This window comes from Leguminivora glycinivorella, chromosome Z (assembly GCF_023078275.1).
Source record: "Leguminivora glycinivorella isolate SPB_JAAS2020 chromosome Z, LegGlyc_1.1, whole genome shotgun sequence".
Classification (NCBI taxonomy): Eukaryota; Metazoa; Arthropoda; class Insecta; order Lepidoptera; family Tortricidae; genus Leguminivora; species Leguminivora glycinivorella.
Genome location: NC_062998.1, coordinates 29,498,132 through 29,516,413, shown reverse-complemented (window position 1 = coordinate 29,516,413; position 18,282 = coordinate 29,498,132). Strand labels below are relative to the sequence as shown.

Sequence of the window (18,282 nt, the reverse complement as noted above, 5' to 3'; positions counted from 1 at the left end):
TTGAGGGTCAGCTTCATACAGGTCTAGACAGTCGCGTGAAATTGTTAGACGAGTGATTTTTTGTTCCACAATCTGTTATGCGAAATAATGATATGCGTATTAAACGTTATGCGTAATAAACGGTATGCCAATTCATATTAGGAGTATTCAGTTATGCGAATTAATATAGACCCAAAAAAAACGTGTTTCAGAATTTCAGATGCAGAAAAATTTGCCAGGTATCGCAAATTAGTAAAGAACTTGTATGAAGTTCTATTTTTGAAATTATTACAGTTAACTAAAAGTGAACTGTAATGAAATATTATAGTTGACTAAGTGTCAAAGACTATCTAACACTGAAAAGTCAGCACTTATGGTTTAGTCTGTGGTGTCCTAATTGACAGATTAAAGTCGACGAGTAGAAAAATAGTAAGTACATTGTGCAACAAGGGAAGTCGAATATTACTAAGTAACTAGTAAGTTAAATCGCGACGGCTAGCCGGAGCGATTTAAAGACTCGAGTTAATAATATTCATACTCCCCGAGTTACACACAATGTTTTTCATCACACTCACAATGTAAAAAATATGTAAATAGATGTAAAAAAGTTAAGTACGGTACAAGAAATTTCATTATTCCCTTGGGAGGATGATTTTTCTATAACTCACGCTCCGCCTGCGTGCAATAGCACATTTAAAGTGCGACTGTGATGAAAATACTATTAAAGCAGTTAAAATTTGACTATATTCAAGGTCAAATTACTTTATCCATTAGTGGATAAAATGCATTTCTACCCGCTGGCAAAGATTATTTTAACCATAATTAAAATTTAACAGTTAATTAGACCTAACGCAATATTTATATACACCCGTGTTTTTTTTTGTTTTCCGTTAAATTCGACACGTCGTTAGGTTAATTATCAGGAACCACCCTGTAAGTAGATATATTACTTTTAGTTAAATTCGCAAATAAAAAATGTCATCATGTTTCATACATAATAAAAATAAATGAATTTATTAGTGTGAGAGACCCTTGAGAATAACATTCAAGTTCGTGTCAAGTGATTGACGGCACATGTCAAAACAAATAACATTAGGAATTGTTAAAGGCTGTGACATACGTGTTCAGCAAGTATCTTTAATTTTTTTTTAATAACTCGATAACTGCAAGAGTTAAGATTTCTTAGAAAAAAATATTGTATTTGCTGTACTGAATCATCCCTTAAAGTTAATGGAATCCAATAAAAACAGGGTGTATACACATAATTTACATGAAGTTCAAAACTTCGCGCCAAGAATACATGTAAACTTACAAAGGTAAAAAATACATCGTAATGTTGCCTGAGTGGCTACAAGCAAAATAGTATTAACAACCTTGGCGCTAGATGGCATCATAGGTATGTGCAAGCAACGCCAGGTTTTTCCTGTTTTTTATTACGAATTTAACATAAAAACTTATCAAAAATATACAGTAAACTTGCCTCATTTGGTTTTTTAAAAATTACAAATACGCAATAAATGAGTAGCCTAACTTCGTATATTTGTAGAGAAGACCACACATATAAAGGAAGCTGTTGCGTATGGCAGGGAATTCGCTTGTGTGTGTTTTGCCGTTCGTTGTATTGTGTCATTGTAGTGTTAATTTTTTAATGTGTGCCAGAAGTTTGTAACGTTCGCTTAGTGTTCATGTTCTTAAATTGCACACGCCCTAGTAGTCAAATATACATTAAGTACTAAATATGTTAATAAATTAAGAGACTTCTTATTTATTTAGTTTTGTTCTGTTGCTGAAGTATTATCAAAAGAAGAATGTCTGTAAGTGCTAGCGCCGAAAACCTATCGACAGATGCCCAAGTAAGTAAGCATTGTGCATTATTATGATGCTAATTTAACTATTCGTCATTTCGAGGAGCTTAAAGTACCTCGGCAACAATTTTAAGGTGTGTATCGTTTCGGATCAAATGTGGCGTATTATTCCGTTGATTTTCTGAAGTCTTTTGTGAGTCATAGCTTGGGGGACCTAATACGGAAGCAGTGACCTATTAGCGCCTGTATCCGCGAGATTCAGCTCTCAGTGCACTATGCAGGTAGGCGTATAGATGACGATTTTTATTTTGTACGTACGAGCCACCTTCGACCTGTTTGTCTGAACTAAATCCATGGTACTTTCAATTGGTCATTATCCATATCAATCCAACTAAAGTTAACACTTATTTTGTTTAATTTACTGAAGGACCTGTGCAATTCACCATTCGTCTAAAAATATAGGCAAATATTTATAAGGAATTAGGTAGTTAATTAAGGATTTATTTTAATTTATATGTTTGAACTAAACCATGCCGATATAATAAGCATTTTTCACCACACCGGTAAAGGCTTACTATTCAAAAACAGATAGCAAAATTGCATTTTATCCACAAGAGTGCAAAATAATATCATGCAAATTTTAACTTGATATCTTGAGCTGGCTGGTAGAATTTACCTATAAATGATGATTTTGAATCATAAATGAATTGGAATAAAAATTGTTTGTGTTGGTGTGGTGAAAAATTTTGTGTTTTACTTGGTGGCAAAGTTTGTTTAACCTTCGTGCCTTGGAATTTGAAACCCTCGCAGCACTCAAGATTCTCAAGAATCTTTCGCTTGCGCCGTTGTCAATATAGGCACGGTTACAAACAACTTTGCCCCCTTGTAAATCAAATAACTAATGTAAAATACCCTATACTATATACTCCAAAGATATAAAGAAATAGTGTTATTTTGCAAGTGTCCATAACTGGAACCGGAAAACTGCATACTTCCTATGATGGACAAGGAACAATTTACGAAACCAAAATTTACAAGAACAACAATCCTATGTTTACAAGTAAAATTTTAAACTTATTTCACTGTCCATAATGGGCGATCCATTACTGGAAACCTGACATCCATGATTGGAGAAAAAACACCTCGTTTAAATTTTTTTTACTATGAAGAAACTAATAGGAGTATCTATTCTGCATTACACTTGTAATGTAGAAGGATAAGACATTCAAGTTTTAACACGCTTAGCAGTAGAATTTTTACATTGTATCAGCGAAATATCAAAAATTTGCAAAATTTTCTTAACCTGTCCATGATTGGGTCGGTTTCCTTATTATTACTAGCCCCAGAGAAAGGTGGGTATAAAATATTTGACACAGCCACATACTAATTCTTAACAATTAAATTAAATATATGTACCTAATTTAAATTTTACTTTCATGTGTGAAAATTAACTATCTACTTTGACCCACAAAGATTAAAAATACATCAATTTGTAATGGAATGCCATTTGCTTTGCTTTTCAAAAACTTACAATTGTGATCAATGATGAACTGAGATTTTATCGCATATTTTTAATAATTCATGGCTATATATACCAAGAAAGCACCCACTAAACAAGCAATATACATTGCAATATGATATATTAGATACAGTCATTAAAATACCTGTGAAAAGCTGCTGTGGCGAGCTTGTGTTATTTAATCTAAACAATGTAAGATATAAATAAAAAAAATAAGAATTGTATTGTAGAAAACCATTTTGATCCTTCCTAGCAGGAGACGGTGAAATCCTTATTTCAATTAATTGGTATGAAAAGTGCAAATGTTTATAAATTTTGGTAAACAGCCTATCAAAAAGAGTAGAAATTTAAAAAGTAGCAACATCATAGTGTTACTAGTGTTGTCTTGTTTCGAGTTGCTTGCTTTCATATATTTATTTGAAAAATCCCATAACTGTTTTTCTAAGTTAAGCTATACCTAAGATACGGAACCCTAATACCTATAGGAATAGCTAATGATAGTAAATCAAAGGTAACAAATAAATTGGGTTTAATAAACTGGCTCTTTCAAGTCATGCCCACCTTTCTCTACTTGTTAGTGAACTTGCTAGACCAGATTGAATATGACGTCCGGTGACGTTGACGGCCGGTCTGGCGCAGTCGGTAGTGACCCTGCCTGCTGCGCCGCGGTCCCGGGTTCGAATCCCGGTAAGGGCATTTATTTGTGTGATGAGCACAGATATTTGTTCCTGAGTCATGGATGTATTCTATGTATATAAGTATTTATATATTATATATATCGTTGTCTAAGTACCCACAATACAAGCCTTCTTGAGCTTACCGTGGGCCTCAGTCAATCTGTGTAAGAATGTCCTATAATATTTATTTATTTATTATTTAATATTGGCATTAGTATGCCACAACAACCTCTCTCTATGCATATGCATTAGGTTGGGTTTATTAAGCCTTGTTAACTGGTTGTATCTAACTGGTCGTTTTTATGAAATAAAACTATGAAAATGGATTATATCGCGTATAATGAATTTAGTTATAGTTTCGCGTATAATGAGATTAGTTTCGAACTCTTTAGAGTTTGTGGTCAACCGATGACACATGGCTATTTCATGAGTAACTATCGCGATAATCGAAGACAATATTATGATCGTGTTTACTTGCGTTCCATTTTATTTTAAGAATCACTATAAATGTGTTTTTTTTGTACAATATAATTCACGCTTGGGGGAGGCACTATGCAGAGTACATAAAACTGCTCAAGTTTCAGTGCTACTTTTAGCGAAGCTTATAGTTGAAAGAAAATTAAATCATGGTTCCTGAGTAATCAAGTCACATATGTATGTAAACACTTTATTTTACATAAGACAAGTTAGGACATAACAATACGAGTAGGTACGGTATAGTCATGTTTGTTGTAAATAATGAAAAAATATGCGTTACTGATGTATAGTGAAGTGGTACCCTTGTTTTGTGCAACACTGATTGCATCCTCATGCCAGTAATAAAGCAGGTGTAAGAACCAAGCATGATATTCCATAAGATTCATTTTATATAATTATGTAAGCGAAGCTTATTTCATTTTACACAGTCTTTCCATCCAACCAATAAGTTGTAAAACAAACTGTGTGTTAACAGTCCATATCCATTGAGGTCTGTTGTAACAGAATCGTACTTTACAATAAGCATCACCAAACACGTTTATGACAGTTTGTTATTCTGATAACTTTGTGTAATTAAGATGTTGTACTGTTTTCAGAGCTGCGATGGAGGTTCCATGTGCCTGGAGTTGGCACTGGAAGGCGAGCGGCTGTGCAAGGCCGGCGACTGCCGCGCGGGCGTGGCCTTCTTCCAGGCCGCCATCCAGGCCGGCACCGACGACCTGCGCACCCTCAGCGCCATCTACAGCCAGCTCGGCAACGCCTACTTCTACCTAGGCGACTACAACAAGGCCATGCAGTACCATAAACATGACTTGACTTTAGCTAGGTAAATGCCTACAACGTCTAATCAATAACCATTAGCGGGAGACAAGGGATGACACCCAAGGCTAGCCTACAGGACGCCGCTTCATAATTAAAAGAGGACAAAGTGTCAACATTGTTTACACCTATTTTATAAAATATCATATTACACATCACTTCATTGGATTAATGGATTAATTTATAAGAATATTGTAGACCAGGTATATGGTATACCTAATCGTAAAAGTTCGAATCGTACACTTCTTTGTTACATCAAACACGTTTTTGGAATTCAATTAAATTGATTTTTCTATTTACAGGACTATGAATGACAAACTGGGAGAAGCCAAAGCATCGGGAAATCTAGGGAATACACTAAAAGTGATGGGGAAATTCTCTGAAGCCATCCAATGCTGCAAGAGACACCTGGAGATATCCCGTTCTCTAGGAGATCGGCTAAGCGAAGGCCGTGCCCTGTACAACCTGGGCAATGTGTACCACGCACAAGGCAAGCAACTGGGCCGTGCGGGACAGAATGATCCTGGACATTTCCCGCAGGAAGTCAGAGACTGTCTGATGCAAGCAGTTTCTTATTATGAGTAAGTAGTCTTATTATGAGTTTTCTCAAACACCATTAAAAAGTTAAATTAATTATTGTTGGTCTAAGGTACAGAAATCTTATTTTATTCTGATAACTTTCAGGGAGAATCTCGAGCTGATGCGAAGCCTAGGTGACAGGCAAGCGATGGGCCGTGCTTGCGGCAATCTTGGCAACACCTGCTACCTGTTAGGTGATTTCGCGAGAGCGATCCGCTACCATACCGAACGACTCCAGATCGCTCAAGAATTCGGCGACCAACCTGCGGAGCGGCGCGCTAACAGCAACCTTGGCAATTCACATATATTCCTTGGGGAATTTGAGAACGCTGCTGAACATTACAAGTATGTAAATTGTTCTTAAATCTCTATTAAGAATTTCTGTTATTTTTTTTTGTACTCGATAGGCGTGATTATTTTACTTTACTGGATTTTGTGAAAATGGGTTGGTTTCTTAGCCTAGCATATCGATCTCGTCATATCACTTATCAGTATTTGAAATAAAATTTATTGTTTATGAAATTCAAGGAAGCAACCTTACCTTTGAAATATCCTCTGTGCGTGTTCTAGGGCCATCAATTCTGCTTCAGCGAAATACACGCGTCGTTACACATTACTCACTGATAGTTTACTGATAGTTAGCTACGAAATACATATAACTATTATCATACCGTGGATAAACGAAATTATTAAATACATTCGTTACTGCAAGTAATTCCTAATTTATTACTTTGACAAGAGCCTTCAAATAACTGACATGACACCACCATGACATTTATTTTTGGAAGTACGTACCTACGTACCTACCGTACGTAGGAGGTTTTATGAATTTTATGAAAAGGTCAAACGGCGTTACGTAAGTTTTTGTTTTATATTACTTAGAACATTTTTTTTGTTTTTGAACGACCTTCTTTCTTTATAAATAGATCGTTTAAGAGTTGGCGTGATTAAAATTACTAAATATCTATATATATAAATTATAAAATCTTTAAGTCGAGCAAGTTAAAATGTACCGGTCCATTCTCTGAGTAAGTCTATTTCGGCATAAGCAATATACGGCAACTGCGAAATGATTAGTATAGTGATTACCTCTGATTATAAATCGTAGTGATTCAATGCTCTTGGCCTCTGATTACAGTTATTACTTATTGTTACACCGTTTGGTGATGTTCTATGAATTTCACCACCCCCTATCCAAAGGTGGCAGCTGGTAACTAGAGCTACCAAAAACAAGAGTAGTTGTTAAATATGAAATAAGTTATTATTTTATTAATACTGTCATGTTCGTAATGCAATACAACTTGCTGATAGGTATGTATGTAAGATCTATCTACATTCATTGAACCATGCCTTTGCGATGATATATCAGTAAGCCATGCGATTGATTGATAATAGTCAGTATTTATAGTGTAAACATGTTGCTATTGCTACTTATTTATGCTGTGAATAATACACGCAAGTGCGAATTTAATGAATACTAATTTATAATACATAGGGTGTAAAATTGTGAAGCTAAAGCGCAGATCAATAAGGGGGTCCTAGGTTGAGCTTACAAATTGACCGCCTGACAACCCTCTGAATACAATGCTGGATATGTCATCGAGTAGATCAATAACTTATCAATGTCAAATAATTAACAGATAAACAGGCACCTAAAATGCGCTGCTTACGAAATACTCGAATTCAATTGTCCTAAAATTCTGTATTGTATGACTCGACCAATAATGAATAGGCTACTTGCCTCCTAGTCAAATCAGCTTTTTTTTAAGAACTGTCAAAACGAATTTGAACGACTTGCTAATGTGGAATTAATATGAAATCGAATTGAGTGACGTCACGGTCAACTCAGTTACTTTATATATTTCTACCGGACTTATTAAATAGAAATTGGATTTAAAAGTAACATCTGTCCATGTTTTTCTTATAATTATCTGATGCTTTATTTCGTGCATGGTATAAAATATTTTATTTTAACTACAGTCGAGTTCCCTATTGTAATAGAAGTACGATTTCACAGGCGTACTCTAGCTTTGGCCGAGGAGCTAGGCGACGCGGCCGTGGAGGCGCAAGCGTGCTACTCGCTAGGCAACACGTACACGCTGCTGCGCGAGTACCGCATCGCCGAGGAGTACCACGCGCGCCACCTGGCCTCGGCCAGGAAGCTGCAGGACCGCGTCGGCGAGGGCCGCGCCTGCTGGTCGCTAGGCAACGCGCACGCCGCGCTGGGGAACCATGAGAAGGCGCTCTATTATGCTAACGAGCATTATAATATCTCAAAAGAGGTTTGTATATCAAATTAAAAATATTTGTACGACTATGGGCCTGTTGCACTAACCACAGTTAACAGAGAGTACATCAACGTTACCCAGCAGAATTCTATAAAAAATCAATTACAAAAAATTTTGCTAACGCTAAATTCGGTGACATATGGTTTGCTGCAACAAAGCCTTTGTCTCTTAGAACTTGTAGCGACATCCCCGCAAGGAAGGATCTTCAGATAATTTATTCACCAGTAAGATTTGGTTGTGGTTATATTTATTATTTCTTAACTGGATGGTATCCTGCTTTCCTAACTTACTAGAGGTAATGTAACAAAACAACCATCTGCAAATATTCAATCGCTTACCATTGACATTAATCACTTACCAATTTTCTGAAATACCTTCTGCGAAATGCCAGTGTGTTTCAATACAATTCTATACAATGTTGTTACATCTCCCTTCGTTTTCGATTTTTTTTTAAACTGTTACGATTTTGCAGCTAGGCGATGTCCTGGGAATGGCGACAGCTCAGATGAACATCAGCGACCTGCGCAAGGTGCTGGGGCTGCCGACCGACACGGAGGCGGCGCCGCCCGTCATCCCGGACGACGGCTGCGCGCCACGCACGCCCTTCAACGCGCTGCGCGTCCGCCGGCAGAGCATGGAGCAACTGTCCCTCATACCTGTAAGTGTAAAGTACAGTGCGTGAGCTGTCAAAAAGGCCTTCGGGTTTTAGAGCGATAATATGGGAATAAGGGCCAGTTGCATCACACGGTCTATCAGAGAATTTTGAATTCGCAAAATTGTATTGTATGACAAATTCTATAGAATTCTGCTGCGTGATGTTGATGTGTCTGTTAACTGAGGTTGATGAAACTGGCAGAGTGTGAAGATTGCGGTAGATTTCACCTGAAAAACAAAGGCCCTTTGGGAATCTTGCGAGCTGTATCTTGTTCTGGCAGAAAAAGTAACTAAGAAAGGTCGAGTAAGAGATGATTATATCAGCACTTGTTTAAACTGATTACAATTATGATCGAGGCAGGCTCGTTTTACAGTTAAAGCCGACACTAAACTTTTCAGCGTTGCGCGAAGGTTGACTGGTACAAGTAGAATGCCTTATGGCATTAATTTCGCCCATTGTGTGACTCATATCTATTGTGCAATAATGGTTAATTAAATAAATAAATAACCGCGGCGAGCTGAAAACACAGGCTGTTGCCTGCTACAATTTACTAAAAAATGCGTGAGGGAGTGTACTACATGAGACATCTTCCAGCTTACGAGTGCCGAATTAACTGAGAGTTGAAGTAGTCGCCATGGTCGAAATCGACTAAACTAAAGGAATGATCCTAGTACAGATGTAGTGCGAAAAGGGTTTCCTTCGTATTTTTCCGGAAACGTTCGTATTTGTCATGTTAGTTCAGTCAATGTCAGTACATCTTGTACTTGTGCTTATATTGTACATCTGTATGATGATGACATCATGATCAAGTAATACGAAATTTAATGTAAATTTTAGATAACTCCTGACGGCAAAAAGAACGAGGAGGAGGAAAAGGACAAAAAGCCTGAGGTGGTCCGAACAGAGTCGGAGGACAACCCCGTGGAGTCATTCTTCGAGCTGCTGACGCGCTGCCAGTCGGAGCGCATGGACGAGCAGCGGGCCACGCTCAACGGCAACAAGGAGAACCGGCCCAAGACCAAGAGCTCCAGCAATAAGCTGCAGCGCTCCGCCAGCAGTGGACATCCTAATAACGGGTAATGAGAGCTTGATACTAGTCAGGCTAGTTTTGTAGGCCAAGCCTACAAAACGCTTGAAATTTTATTTGAAGGAGCACTTTAATACTCGTATAAGTTTTTTACATAACTGTATAACACAGTATTCAATAAATGGCACTGTTTTTATAAGCTAGCGCAGGAGAATTAAATGCACGAGCCTAAGAAACAACTGACAGAAAAAAAAATCTAATAATAACATATTATTTTCTTTACTATTATTCATGCCTAGGCCTTGCTAAGTAGGTAACTTTTTATTTTTGACAACATTGTCATTCATACTTCGACAAGGCTGGTTTGACAAAAAGCAGGTTTCGTTTATAAAGGTTGGTTGTTATATTGTCAGACTAAAATGTCGGGAGCGAAGGTTTGAGGCATTATTTTTATTTCATTGCATGTTTGAGAATAGCACTATTGTTGGCGGGGAATAACGGGATTATGTCGTAAAACTCCAGATTTTGTAAAAAAACGATGTATTAAAAGGTCTTCACAATGAATATCGGCAATGAATATTGACAGGAAAAAATATGACAGAACAATTGAAATTAGAAGTATGTACATATGAAGAAGGAATTACAAATTATCCTTTTCGCTGCATTGCTATTAGAATTTGAGTAGGAACTTCGCGATTTAGATCTTCATCTAAACAACTATACACATTCCTCGATGTGAAAACGGATTCCCGGCCTCGTATCCCTATCCAGAGACTATTACATACCCACTTGGCTGAAAATCCTCATTTTTAACCGTCGCCTCATATCTCAAGAAGGACGGTTATCAAGTCGTCTGTATGTTTTTTTTTTTTTATTTTTTATGTTTGTTCCTCGATATCTCCGTCGTTCCTGGACCGATTTTGAAAATTTTTTTTTTGATTGAATGTATATACATACAGATTGGTCCCATTTTTCTCAGAACCCAGTTCTGATGATGGGATCCTGGAGAAATCGAGGGAACTCCTCAAATCTGAAAGGCATACATATGGTGATTTTTGTGTTAATAAAGGAACAGCATGCATTTAGGTACGGAACAGTGACATTTGGTGCAGTGGAACTGCTGATGATGGCCAGAACGGAACTCTTCAAATCTGAACGGCACGCTTATAGTGACTTGGGTATTTTTATACGAACAGCATGCACTTTCGTACAGAACAGTGACATTTGGTGCAGTGGAATTTCTGATGATGGTCAGAACCGAACTCCTCAAATCTGAACGGCACGCTTATAGTGACTTTGGTATTTTTATAAGAACAGCATGCACTTTCGTCCAGAACAGTGACATTTGGTGCAGTGGAACTGCTGATGATGGCCAGAACCAAACTCCTCAAATCTGAACGGCACGCTTATAGTGACTTTGCCATTTTTATAAGAACAGCATGCACTTTCGTCCAGAACAGTGACATTTGGTGCAGTGGAATTTCTGATGATGGTCAGAACCGAACTCCTCAAATCTGAACGGCACGCTTATAGTGACTTTGGTATTTTTATAAGAACATCATGCACTTTCGTTCAGAACAGTGACATTTGGTGCAGTGGAACTGCTGATGATGGCCAGAACCAAACTCCTCAAATCTGAACGGCACGCTTATAGTGACTTTGCCATTTTTATAAGAACAGCATGCACTTTCATCCAGAACAGTGACATTTGGTGCAGTGGAATTTCTGATGATGGTCAGAACCGAACTCCTCAAATCTGAACGGCATACTTATAGTGACTTTGGTATTTTTATAAGAACAGCATGCACTTTCGTCCAGAACAGTGACATTTGCAGTGGAACTGCTGATGATGGCCAGAACCAAACTCCTCAAACCTGAACGGCACACTCATAGTGACTTTGGTATTTTTGTAAGAAAAGCATGCATTTAAGTTCAGAACAGTGACATTTATTTAGTTATGTTTGTTAAGCATATGTTTTGAAGTCAAAGTTTGTCAAGCTTCGATTTCTTATAATATAATCGGATTCATGAGGAATTGAGGAAACTCCTCAAACCTTAACGTTATACGTATATTCATTTGTGTTTCCATCTAATAATTAAAGCATTAAAAGCAGTTTTAAAAAATACTTACACATTTCTACATAATCCAACATTCGCAAGTAGCTTTCACCAGAACCCGAAAGGCGACGGTTTTTTTTTTCTTAAAAATTATTCCGGCCTCTGTTATATAGTAATCGTCAAAAAGGAGAATAGTCGACCCGTTAGTAGTGTTACCAAAGTAAAAACAGACGGTTGCGTCCAGTAGCTTTTGAAAGCTAAATCAGTTTTACTTCAGTTGGCAAAAAAAACATTGTGTTACTAAAAGAAGAAAAGAACTATACATATAGGTAAATAGTTTATCTATTGGATGGCATTACACAAAGCCTCAGTTTATCATGATCTTGACAGTTCCATGATACTTATCTGATTGGCACTTAAGATTGATCGTAGCATCATTGTTATCGTTTCAAACCACAACGTTTTCCTACAATAGCGATTGTTAAGATGTATCATTGTTTTGTGCTAGGTCTGAAAAATAAATATGTGAATTAAATTTCCGCTCGGAAACCATATGAATAAATAAGTGAACCTCACTTATCAGTAATGCTCCATGATTGTAGATAAGTAGGAATGTGTTTACAATAACCTTGGGTTTAAAGTAGAGCGCTAGACGCGTAAAGTCAACACGGTGCCTGAAAACGGCGTGTGCGCAATCATGTACAATGGCTCTCGCGCGCAGTTTCAATGTCACTTGAGCGACAATTCGCATGCTCGATATACTTGTACCATTGTTTCACGCCATAGAAACGCAAAAATGGACAGCCATGAATCCGAGGAATTATTGAAGTACGTACGTTTAGTTTTACCTGACGGCGTCCTGCGTATATTATTTATTATAATTATAGTTGCCATGAAAGTTTTCCAAAACACCCATTGAAAGTGATATTACGGAATCAGGAAAGTATGCTAGTTTCTATTTGTGTGAATAGTAATTATTACTAGGGATTTTTACCTGCTTTGTTGTTGTTATTGTTGACTTTTATTTTATTTAAACCGCAAATAAACATCAAAATTTGTACACAGATAAGAAGTAAAATTGGCTACCTATGTTTAGGTACTACTACCAGAGAAAAATTGTTTATTCGTCCATTCTAATATCAAATCAACCATTCAAGCATTTTCCAATAATTAGGATAATATTTCAGGATTTTCGCCAATGACTTTTTCGGAACTTATGTGCGAAATGTCATTTGGAGGAAACCAGACTAAATTCCCAATAAGGCCTAGTTACCCTTCGGGTTGAACGGTCAGATGGCAGATCCTCCACTGATTGACACTTCTATAAATACACTTAACGTGCTGAAATCGATTTAAAAAAAACAGTTGGTCCTGTAGTTTCGCGTCGCTATCAGGTTCGCTATTATCATACATTATGGAAGGGTAATACTGGCTGAATTGGTTGTACTACTTGAAGAGTATAATAGATAATTATTTAATTTAGTATTTTAGTGTTACTTCGCAGTGAGTGAATGACCAGCTCACATTTTTGGTCACTATTTTTTACTAGTGATAATACTGCATTTTTACTACAGGCCCCGTAGCCCAATGGCATTTCTACGACGCGAAACGAAAACGAAACGCCGCGAAAGGTAGTTTGGCTCTGTCGCGCCAATACGCAAGAGCGATAGAGATAGATATCTACGAGCGTTTCGTTTCGTGAGCGTTTGTGCCATTCGGCTACGCACCCTGGTGGGAAGACATAAATTATGGTGTAATAATGTCCAGTCGTTTCATATGAATTGTCTTCTTCCAGACCCACGGAAGCGATGCTCGATATGATAACGGACAAGCAGTCGGAGCGAATGGACTCGCAGCGCGCCGAGCTGCGCCCCGCGCCCAAGAAGCTGAGCATAGAGAACAAAGGCGCTTCTCTGCCGGGCCTGCGGCCGCAGCAGACCACCAGCACCAAGCCCGAAGACGACTTCTTGGACATGCTGGCTCGTGTCCAGGTTAATTCAATATTACTTTTATTCAGTTTAAGGGCTCATTATTGTATTTTGAACGTTCGATTTCGTCACTCGCTTTTTTTTGTATTTAAATGCGAGGAATGGAAATTTGGGATGATCACTCGCTTTTAATTCTACCCGTTGAATGGAATACCTGGCGGTTATATAAATCGATAAGTACTTGAAGTAGCGCTAGATGACTGCGCGCCAGAACGCAAGCTGTGCTTCCGACCGCCAGGTCTATTAGTGTCTACTACTTTAAAGTACACTCAGTTCAACCTTACTTGTCCAATCATGTACACAAACACTGCTGGAAAACATTATCTCACTTTTCTCTGGAATTGCACATTAACCATCAGTGATCATGGTCCATCACTAAAAATGTATTATACACTTAAATAAACTCAAAAAGTATTGTAATCAATCAAAAAACCACCGAAATATATCATTTCTAAAACGATTTTCACCAATAATTGTAATTACAAACGGATGACATCAAAAACTCCTGACATTACGAAGTCTAAATTGTCTATGAGTCGTAATGTTGGGATGACAACTTATCGTTATGAACGATCGATATTAACGTTTGAGTTTGTATAGCTTGGAAAAAGTGCGTTGATATTAATTACAATAATTTATCAGATTTATTAACAGACTTCTTTACGCTTTATTTCCTACCTCTTTACAATAAATATTTTACTATAAGTATATTTTTTGTTGTATTAATGTTAATGTTAGGTACTATAAAATGAATACTGTACTAGCCTTTTCCATAGGATTGTTGCAAATGTGACGAAACCTAGTTAAATTTTGGTTTTTACACAGATATATTGTGTGACGTAAAATTGAAAATCCTCTGATGACGTTGGCAGCGTTTATTTACAAATTATCGGTAATACATCATTTTATAGACATTTCCAATCACTAGTAATTGTCTTTGATCATATTTGACGTTTCGTTTGTTTACATGATAGGACAAGTAAAGATGAACCGACTGTAGTACATAGTCGACTACTGTACTGTATCGATTTCAATATTGGCGGGCAGTTACGTCACAGTATAATAAACAGTACTATCGTACAGTATGGCCACTCCCGCTCCCCGCTGAAAGTGCCGCCCACCCCCTCTCGGTTACCTCACAGTTACCGCCTGTCAAAAACGCGAACAGTCGATCTGTCATATTTCACTCATACAAGCATAGTACTCGTTCACCTACACGAGCTTAGAATGTGTGCTAGGATCGCGCCTCTTTCATATATTTGATCGCCAGTGTCCGAGGTGTGGTTACGTGTACATAAGCATACAGTCATTAACACTGTTCTGTAACAAAGGTTGCAGCTTTTTAGTTTTAATAATCACTGAACCTCTGACGCACAGACCAAACAGACTTGGCGAAACCGTGAACTGACCATATGAAAACATTTCCTTAAATCCCAGTTGAGTTTATCCTTAATACTAAAGTAACTTGATATACGACAACGAAACTATTTCAAGTCTCATGGACTCGTCGCCACTGGTTGAATCTAAGTGCGTTTTCACATTATCCGATCGGATTCGTATGTAGGACCAATAATCTACATACCTATGAAAGGCGCCATCTTTGATTTTTGCCTTTGACATCCTTCCTACATCCGATATCAAATGAACATGCTGTAAGTATTCTACGAAATGATACGACTGACCACATTGACTTCAGGGCTCTCGTTTGGAAGACCAGCGGTCGGAGCTGCCCCCACCCAAGCCGGAGGAGCGGCCGAAGACCGTGCCCGATGACGATTTCTTCGCTCTGCTCATGCGCGCGCAAGCTGGACGGATGGAGGACCAAAGAGCTACTGTAAGTTATATTCTTCAAAATAGTTACAGTGCGTAAAGCTAATACGGGCAAATCTCAAACGGTGTTAGTATTCTAATACTTTTTTTTTTCAAGTAAAAGTATCTAATTACATTCCTTATGTCTACATAAGGAATGTAATTAGATACTTTTACTTGAAGTTGAAAAAAAAAATCGATACAAAATAATTGTGTCTGTAATGTAATGCAAACGAGTGCGTGTGCGTTAAACGCACGTTTACAGTTGTCATTGACTATCAGTGCAACCATGTTAACTAACACTCTGGATTGCTGCTGAGAAAATTTTCAAATATTAATTATGTGGGGTGAACATTAAGAGTAACTCAAAAACACCTGATAATTAATAATATTAATAGCAGTAATTGAGCAATTCCCGAAAAGTTTGTATTGTACACCGAAAATGTATAGAAATCTGGTAACAAAAAATGAAGGTTTCATACAAACTACCTAGGACATTTTGGGAAACCTAGTGGATCTTGCTCAGCATCATGGACTCTATCAGCCTATCAATTTTTATCAAAATCGGAGACGTTATCCAACTTGTCCATTGGCGTAAGATCTATGTTCTTTTGTTGACTGAAACGAAATCATCAGTTGTTGGCATTGAAAAGGTTAAACAATAAGAACATTTATCAGTTCATAATATAAATTAGAAAGAACGAGGTCGAGGTATTAAATATATATATTTTTTTCTAGATCCCGTTACAATCATCGTCTGAAAATCGCCGCAATAAGGGAGGATCAAACGTAAAGAAATAAACTTGTCAATATGCTCCGAACCCGGAACTATCATCACACAGTACATTGTACAGCGAGTTGCAAAAGTACACACCCACTTTAAGGCTCGTTTAGACGGCGCACAAACTTGCTTGCGATTTTATATACAATGGGAATAGGGAACTTGACTGTTCTTAAAATAAAATATTTTATACCATGCACGAAATAAAGCATCAGATAATTATTAGAAAAACATTGACAGAAGTTTTTTTTTAATCGAATTTCTATTTAATAAGTCAGGTAGTAATATATAAAGTAAATAAATTGACCGTGACGTCACTCAATTCGATTTCATATTAGTTCATATTAGCAAGTCGTTCAAATTCGTTTTGACAGTTCTTAAAAATAAGCTGATTTGACTAGGAGGCAAGTAGCCTATTGTTGAGGTTACATCCCATTCAGCTGGCCGATCAAACACCGCATTGTAATGAAACTCCTATGCGAGATTTCGTTCCGTCTAAACAGCCGTTGAGAATCGAATTCATTCCTACACATGATTATTCATTATTTTGCAGCTGTGCGTTACATCATCACATACGTATTGTACTGCAAAAGATATACCGAGCCCTGATGCATAAGTTTACGTTTGTTCTGCATTTCTTGGGTTCTGATTTTACCAAAAATTGTTTAATATAAAATTTAACGTCTTTTTATACTAAATATTACTAAAACTGTTATACTTTACTTGAATACTTATACATACAAGTTATGTCTACATTGTGACAAAATTGATGAAAATAAATTAATGGTCATGATTTTAATACGAATTTTAAAAGCGAATGATGACCTTTTCCTTAGATGGATATGGGTCGATCAACGAACAGTCAGATATTATTATTAATGTCATATTTTGTTAGGATAACTATTTCGATCACCCAAGCTTAGAAAATGCTCCATTATGGAAAGGTCAAAAAGCAAAATAAAATACAAGTTCTCGACGACGATTAAAGGGCGTGTGGCGTAACCAAGGCAACGAGTGAGAAAAATATTGATTACGTACTCACGAATAAATACATGACTGTTCATTGTTATTATTCTTTAAATAATAGTTAATAGATCGCTTTTTCCGATAGCCAAACACTGTTAAGAAGCGCGTCCAATAAGAACTAGACTTATTTGTTGTAGAATTGGAGACGTCACAATTTAATATTTACATTATTAAACGTCATGTCTTTTACGCTAAATGTGCAAAAATGGGAAATTCGCAACAAGGAGTAAGTAATGTAGGTATAGTAAATTATAAGAATTATTTACAGATTTTTTTATCATGGTCTGCATAATTTTAAAGGGCACATTCATATATTTATATTTAACCGTCAAAAGTACTCAGTTTAAATAAAAACATAGTTTGTAATAAATGTGAAATGTTTAGGTCGTAAGTACATTATATTTATAACATAACCTCGGTAAGTAAGCCCCAAGGTTGTGCAGTACGCATACAGAGGCTTAGGGCCACAATGGCTTCAAAATAAAAATTAATATCAAATAATTTTGTAGTGTATTTTGAAATTTCTTATGGTCAATGATAGTGTATACAGCACAGTTTACCTAAACTAAGTCTGTTGTGCATTATGACCAAAAGTTAACATTTATGGGTATTCCCAAATTACTACCCACTAAAAAGAGAACGAAAAAGTAATATTTCAAGTTTACACCCTGTGCTACCAAAGAAATAAATTGTTCTTAAAAACCTCTAGTTTGGGGACTGCATTAGATGACCTCATTTATTCGATGAGTGCCAAAACATGGATGTACGTAGGTAGGTACACACAAGTCATGGATG

At 37.0% G+C, this 18,282-nt stretch overlaps 1 protein-coding gene across 3 annotated transcripts; it reads left to right on the top strand.

Moving 5' to 3' along the window:
- Positions 1-1,580: 1,580 nt before the first annotated feature.
- Positions 1,581-16,724, top strand: LOC125241037 (G-protein-signaling modulator 2). Of its 3 annotated transcripts, none has more exons than XM_048149314.1 (10): positions 1,581-1,832; positions 5,054-5,283; positions 5,579-5,857; positions 5,961-6,200; positions 7,873-8,137; positions 8,616-8,801; positions 9,636-9,874; positions 13,679-13,874; positions 15,568-15,705; positions 16,419-16,724. In XM_048149314.1, exons 1-10 carry the CDS (start codon positions 1,788-1,790, stop codon positions 16,479-16,481), a joined length of 1,881 nt encoding a protein of 626 aa, XP_048005271.1. In that variant the 5' UTR covers positions 1,581-1,787; the 3' UTR covers positions 16,482-16,724. The 3 variants fall into 3 exon arrangements, with proteins under 3 accessions (XP_048005271.1, XP_048005273.1, XP_048005272.1); XM_048149316.1 differs by having other exon boundaries at positions 1,581-1,836; XM_048149315.1 differs by lacking the exon at positions 1,581-1,832 and adding an exon at positions 1,951-2,065.
- Positions 16,725-18,282: the final 1,558 nt, after the last annotated feature.

Bases quoted from the DNA above. Each gene is read 5' to 3' on its own strand.
- LOC125241037 (XM_048149314.1), top strand. From the start codon at position 1,788: ATGTCTGTAAGTGCTAGCGCCGAAAACCTATCGACAGATGCCCAA. The intron at 1,833-5,053 runs GTAAGTAAGCAT...TACTGTTTTCAG, and splicing joins ACCTATCGACAGATGCCCAA to AGCTGCGATGGAGGTTCCAT. The intron at 15,706-16,418 runs GTAAGTTATATT...ATTTTTTTCTAG, and splicing joins TGGAGGACCAAAGAGCTACT to ATCCCGTTACAATCATCGTC.